This window comes from Coffea eugenioides, chromosome 6, assembly GCF_003713205.1.
Source record: "Coffea eugenioides isolate CCC68of chromosome 6, Ceug_1.0, whole genome shotgun sequence".
Taxonomy (NCBI): Eukaryota; Viridiplantae; Streptophyta; class Magnoliopsida; order Gentianales; family Rubiaceae; genus Coffea; species Coffea eugenioides.
Genome location: NC_040040.1, coordinates 2,887,094 through 2,894,353, shown reverse-complemented (window position 1 = coordinate 2,894,353; position 7,260 = coordinate 2,887,094). Strand labels below are relative to the sequence as shown.

General features: G+C 36.9%; 1 protein-coding gene across 1 annotated transcript; it reads left to right on the top strand.

Moving 5' to 3' along the window:
* Positions 1 to 815: 815 nt before the first annotated feature.
* On the top strand, positions 816 to 1,873 carry LOC113773394 (organ-specific protein S2-like). Its single transcript, XM_027318030.1, has 2 exons — positions 816 to 896; positions 1,201 to 1,873. Exons 1-2 carry the CDS (start codon positions 852 to 854, stop codon positions 1,543 to 1,545), a joined length of 390 nt encoding a protein of 129 aa, XP_027173831.1. The 5' UTR covers positions 816 to 851; the 3' UTR covers positions 1,546 to 1,873.
* The last annotated feature ends 5,387 nt before the right edge of the window (positions 1,874 to 7,260 follow it).

Below are 7,260 nucleotides of genomic sequence, written 5' to 3'. Positions count from 1 at the left end.
ATTGTTCTAACGAGAATTTTATTTTCTTCTGAGTTTTTTTCTTATGAGAGTTTTTTAGATTTTTATCTTTGTGAAATTTGAGATTTTGTAAATCTAGAATCTGGTTTATTAGATCTGCAATTTTTTCATTATTGTCAGATCTAAATTTCTCTTTGGATTTGAACCAATTTTAATCAGATATGATTGTCAACACACATGTACTGATGTATTGGGTTACAATGATTCATTCGAATGGAAGATATATAGGAGTATCAATGTCATTTTTATTTGTATTATTTTTTTAGATCTGTTATATCTATTGATTTCAGATCTATATGTATTTGTGTCATATTTGTTTGATATATTTTCTGCCATTAGTGCATATTTGTTTGAATGAAATGATCTTTCTATAAAAACAAAAAAAAACAAAAACATCACATTTCGCTCTTTGTCCCCTTTTACTTATTTAACTAAAAGAGAGTAAAATATATCTACCCTACAATTAAATCAATAAAGAGTGTCATGACATAAGGTTTAATGATGACCTCCCATATGTGGAAAAATCACTGAAAATATCTTGTGGTTGTATTTTATCATTACTTATTGCTACTGATTGACTTCCTACATGATAAATGACTACGAGACTAATGATTTAATTTATATGAGATAAAAAAATGATTGAAAAATGTATTCATAAAAAGCGTAAATTTTTTTCGCAAAAAATACATCCAAGCAATGCTAGTTCGCAAAAAACGTAACTTTTTTGGGGGGAAAAAAAAAAAACAATCCAAACAATGCACTAGCAATTCTCTCTTTATAAGTAGCAAGTCAAGGGACAACCAGGCTGTGGAGGCAATTTGAGGACAAGAAAGATGGCTTCACCTGTTGCACTCATCGCTCTCATCTCGCTGGTCCTGGTAAGAAGCTCATTGCTAGTAATTAACTAACCATCTCCCTTGACTCTCGTAAAAGCTGCTCTAACAAATTGTACAGTTTTTTTAAGTGCAGACCGGTAGCATGAACGGATTTCTTTCTGGTACTTGTAATGAAATTCGTTATGTGAATCCCAGTGGGTTTGTAGCCAGTGCTAGATCGAGAACTGAAAAGGATTGTGAAGCTAGCTAGTTGATTAAACGTTAGACCAGTAGGAACTGAAAAGTGAAAATTAATGATAGAAGAATCGAGCCACTAATATGTTTGTTGTTAACAAAAATCTTGCAGTTTGCGGGCATCACAGAAGCAAGAAAAGACCCTGGAGAGTACTGGCAAGGTGTTGCTGCTAGAAATGATCAGGCTCTGTTGGAAGCAATTCCGCACCTTGTCCGCATAGATTCCACCCTCTCCGACACGAAGAAAATTACGACTGCTAGTGATTGTCACACTTCCAACAAAAAGGATTCTGTAGCAGAAGCTGCAAACAACAAGAAGTCCGTCTTTGCCACAGACTTCGAACCAAGACCCAACTTATCCGCCTATGGAGATGATGCTAAATTGAAGAAGAAGGAAGAAAAAACTTTCACGAAAGACTTCGAGCCAAGGCCTGGTGCTAGCTTCTACGCCAATTAGGCCGGAAGAAACAACTACTCTTGCTTTTTAAGGAAGCCCCCGCTCCGGCGCTAGCGTTTGTATTATGTAGTAGTAATATTATGTTGTTGTTATGTATGAAAAAATAATCTATCTTATTATATCATGTATAGTTCTGCCCCCAGACCGTAAGTCGTATCTTTGTCGTGTCAAGTTGTTGGGTGATGCCTTCGATCTGGTTTGACTTTGATTTCAAAGTGATGCTAAGAGCTACTAGTAAGTACTCAGTTCAAAAAGTCTACTTTGTTGTCGCATGTTTGATGTTTCCCTAGAATGTTCTCAGGATGTAAAGCTTTCCCCTTTTTTTTTTCTTTTTTAATCTATGCTATTATCCTATTAAGCTTTTATTACCAAAAAATGGAAAAAGGTTTAATTTTCTAATACGCCAAAGTCATCCTAATTGTCAAGGACAATCTTATATCAATCTTGGCATTAACTTCATTTTGCTCCATTTCCAATTCATTATGAAAAAATGGATATCGTCCCCTCTGAAGAAACATTTACATCTTCCGCTCCTGCAAACGTCGACGCCACCACCCTCCCTTCAACAACCATGAGCCACCTCAAACTCCACCACGCCTTTACCCAACTCCAAAATCAAAACCGACCGATCTCAGCCACCTCAATTACAAAAACCACCGCAAACCACCACTACCACTTCCTCTGATTCTCCGTGATCCTTTTGTTTATTTTTCTTTCTTACAGTCACTGACCGTGGAATAGTCAATTAGTGAATCTATGTATACAAAAATTTAACAGTTGAATCCATAATTCCATATTACAAATTCCGAGAAATCAACGAAAGGCCAAGAACATGACCAACATTACTGGAGCACCAGGAGGATATTATTAAAAAAAAAAAAGAAAAAAAGGGCTACTTGACCAGTAATGTGCAGATTGCATGAAGATATTTTGTAAGCTAACGGGGATAACTCGTCATACGCGACGACTTAATCGTGAACTGATCTGGTGCTGCTGCTGGGAATCAGTAATGTGCTGTGGGAACCGCCGCTGGGCTGAAGAAGATCACACCAGCAAAGGCATAAAGGCATAGCCAAAGTCAGAAAAATTAAACTTTGTTCCCCTAAGATTTTATTTGTCTATATTCTTTTAAAAATTAAACTTTGTCCCCCTAAGATTTTAGAAATCTTTTTGTACTATTCAAGTGTCCAAAAAAATGTTTTTTTTTTTACTTATCTCCTTGAAAATATTAAACTGTGTCTCACAAGTTTTTTACAAAACGTAAGATTGCCCCACTTCAAGTATATTTCTTTACTAATTTTGCTTCTTTTACTCTCTAAAATCTCAAGTTCTGATTTGCCAATGCCGATTTATCATCATGATATTTTTGTCATAGACATATAACAAGAGCTATTTGTGTCATTTTAAGCAAAGGTAGCGAATATGGTCCATATATCTACATGTCCAGTATACTAATTGCGGTCTCATTTTGTTGTGAAGTACTTAAGAATCAACATTACAATTGACACCATAATATTCAGTGTAATAAAGTCAAGTCTATTCACCTAATAGAAATCACGATGATCACATAAAATCAATGGCATAATAAACTAAATGATTTGTCAAATGGAACTTGAATAAACAAGCCCACTCAACTAAAAATACAGGAATTTCTCATCAAGAGGGGCTGTGGATCAAGGAGTGAGCTTGACAAAAAGGAATTGGATAAATGAATAGTATAAAAATACAACACTAATTTAGGAGAAAGCTTTTAGAGTTTTTATCATTAAAGTTTATAGTTGAAAGGGTTCAAATCGTGTACCTAACGGTTGGAGATAAAAAGGATGTGGAGAGAGGTAAATGGATTAAAAAAATGTTACCAATTGGTGTATTTTGTGTAAAGAGACCAACGTCCTCGCACGATGTATTAGAGAAATTAACCTCTAAAACTTCCGCATCAATGCGAACAATTCAACTCTAATTGGTAACTAGAGCAAATAGATGTATTCCACAGATAAATATTTTTTTCTTTTTCTTTTTTATCAATATTTTCCAATTTTCCTTACAAGACCACATATTCTAGGCAATTTCCTTACGACTTTGTTCTATTATTTGTTACGATATCGGCTCCGTTTGAATTAGTTGTTTTTTAAGCTGTTTTTGAAAAATTTTACTGTAACAGTGTATATGAAAAAATTTTTGTGAGAACCCGTAAATTCCTCTTAATAATTTTCCTAGGGTTTATCCCCTTTAATGGCATGTTTTCTGCATTTTCTGGCTAGAAATATTTTCTTGGGGAAATTTTATGAGCAATTATAGTTTTTAGATAATTTTTCTAGTATTGGAGAGTTTTTAGAAAATTAAGAATATATATTGGACGTGGGACCCACTAGTGCGAAAAGTTCGGAACAATTCGGCCAATAAGGTTAAGTTTTGGATACTGTGAAAAATTTATCGGGTGTTAAGAGATAAGTAGAGAGTGAGATTTGATTGATGAGAGAGAGAAAAGAAAGGATAGGAATGCATTTATGATAGTGACAAGTGTCACAAGATCATTGGAGTTGACTTAAGAAATACTATTCACATTTTTGACTTTTTTGACCAAAGGATTATATATCTCAAAAAAATCACAAAATTCACCATTTTTCTTCTCATTGTGGCCGAACCTCTCACTTGCAAGAAGGAAGAAAATTCTTCAACATTTCAAGCTTCCAACTTGTCCAAAATCCACCAAATCAAAGTGGTTTAACTTAGTTTTTACTCCTACAATCTTTCTTCTAGTGATTAGTAAGGGTAATAGTGAAGTTTTTGAAGCTCTAAGGTGGCCCAACACCTCTCTACATCTCTTGAATACTTGGTAAGTGACTTGAACCTCTACTACACCTAAATGATTGGTTATAAGTTGTGCTTAGAAGTGGCTTTGAGTGTTGGAAATAATATGATTTTATTTCTTGGGTTGGCTTGATTTAGTGAAGTTTTCCATTTTATGATGAATTTTCTGGTTTCATATGATTTTGATGTATGGTTGTTTTTGATGGTTGGTAATAAGGGGCTTTGAAACTCTAAGTGGGTGTGAATTGTTGATAAATGCAACCAATTTTGGATTTGAAGTGAATTGTGATAAAGTTAGGGGTTCATGAACCCCTATTCTGTCCGAAATTTTAGGTCATATCTAGCAGCCGAATTGGACTTTGCCTCAAAACATGAAGTTGTAGGTATTGGTGAGTATGAAGTGCTTGCAAAATTTCAAGGGCATTTGGAGTAGTATGAGAGAGAGTTAATGCCGTTTTTACTGTTGCTGTTTTTTGTGAAAAGAATGGTGCGGAACTGCGATAGTAATTGCTATTTTACTGGATTTGGTTTGGATTTGAAGTTGCGGTCTTCTGATGAAATGTTACTGGATGTCTTAGCTATCATATGACTTTGGAATTTCGGCATTTGGACTTGTATAGACTGAGTTATAGTAATTACAGTTTTGTGTGATTTGCAAACCTGTTTTGGGAATTCTGGTATAGTATTTTGCATATTTGACCTAGTTTTGTTAGGAACTGGATTGAGTGACCTTCTACATTGTTGTAGCTCTGTTTCTTGGCTTCGAAACGGTGGGTCTTACACCCCCATCCGATAATCGTAGTGAATTTGACGCCATTACCGCAAAATAAGGGCAAAACAGTTTTTCTATTTGGGGCCAAGACTAATGCTATTTCTAATTTCTGGTTTGCTATCATGCTTATTTATGCATATGAGACCCTATTGGGGTTGTGTTTAGCATTGTTTTATGACTCGTCGTCGAGTCTCTCTTAGGGCTTGCTTTCATTTTGGTTGTTTCCTAGCTAACTTTTGTACTTGTACCACTTTGAGCCCTGTACGGCTTTTGGGAAATGAGATGACCTTTGGTGTGAAATGTTGGGGCTGATTTGAGGAAATAATGAAGCCTTAATGGCTGGAAAAGTAAGAAATTTAGGGGAAGTCCTGCCCGATTTTCTAGGCCGTTTGGTTCTTTTAAGTTGGATTTACCTTTTGGTAGAAATAAAAGGGCTTTTGGGTTGTTTGCGCCTAGGTCTTCATGCTACCTTTTCGTTTCCAAGGGAATCGTGTTTTTTTGCATTCTGTGCACTAGTATTTATTTGCAAGGCGTACGACTGTAAAGTCGTATCCTCACATGTGCATTCTGTTACTCGATTCTGAAGTAAAACCTTCATTGTTTATTGGTTATTTAGGGTTTCTTGGCGATTAAGGCCAATCTGAAGTGAAAATTTTTGCAGTGAGGCCGGTGAGTGTGTATCCACTCCCCTCCATTGCTATTAACTTGATTCTGCTCTGCATCTGTTTATTTGTTCGAGACTGAAGGGTGTACTTTACACACTCGTTCTCTTAGTCTGTTCATATGCCAATTTTTAACTATGTAAATTTGAATCTGTTATCTTGTCTGCATCTGTTCGGATTTCCTATGACCTATGAGCTCATCCTGTGGCTAAGTTATTCGAGTCGGCCGGCAAGGCCTGGACGTTAGATATACGAACCACGTAGTCTGTTCGGGATTTGGTATTGAGACCCTTTGATTCCGGGTATACTCGAGTTATTACATTTTGTTCGTTGAGGTGAGCGCCCGGTAAAGGGGTGTTTTGTGGACGGAATTCGGTGATAAGAGGGGTCTACGGACGCGTTGGTTCTATATACGTTGACGGAGAGTCAACCGGTTTGGATCAAGTATTGCGCTGGAAATTTGGCTCCTGAGAGCCACCCGTATCCTTCTGATTTGAATCATTGGTTCCTTTGCTTTACATCTGACATGTGTGTCTGATTTGTTAAATGTGAAATGCCATGATTTCAATGCTATCTGTTTGGTACCTCATTGAGCGCAAGCTCACCCCTTTCTGTTCCTTTTGTTTTCCTTACAGGAAAATTTTGCCCTTTTGGTCTGGATTTGACAAATGGCTGCCAAATTGAGCTAGTTGAACATATCTTTTGTATAGCTCATGTATTAAAACCCTAAGTATACTTTTGGGGCGTTTTCTCTTTTGATTTGGCAAACCGTGTAGATGTATTAACTTTTGAAAACTTTTGTATGTCCTTTTGGATTGTAATCGCTAAAGTTCAGATGTGAATGTTTGCGTGCTCTTTCGGTTGGGTTTTGACGGATCGGTTACTATTCCTGACCGACTCCGGATTTCATTTTTTTATTTTGGGTTATTTTACCATTTTGACCTGTTTACGCTCGTTTGTAAGTTCCGGATCGCAATAGATAGCTCTAATCTGATCCGTAGTCCTGGCGAGAGCTGGGCAGGCAGTCCGCTAACCCCTTTGGTTCGCCTTAGGGAAAAGTGGGACTGTTACAATTGGTATCAGAGCCACTTCGCGTGGTCTCTGCGCGGAGTGAGACTGGGCCAAGTGGTGTTGTGGTCCTAATTTCATGAATATGTCTAAGTGCTCGTTTGAGCGTAAGTTATGAACCGGGCATGTGATAAGTATGCGAATCATTATCATGGGACTTGAGGAAGCTAGGTATGTATGTCGGGTAGGAATCTTTAATAAGGATGGTTTACTCTTGGGACTGGCCGGCTCGAGTTGTGAATTATCTTAAATGGGATTCTTGCGCCCGGATACGAAAGATGTGAGGGCCTAGGTTAGAAAGGATTTGGTGAACTAGAAAGGCCTTTCCTCGGTGGATCGTTTATGTTTGTACTTGACTTAACTGGTTGTATATATGATAAGGAATTTCGAGGACGAAATTCT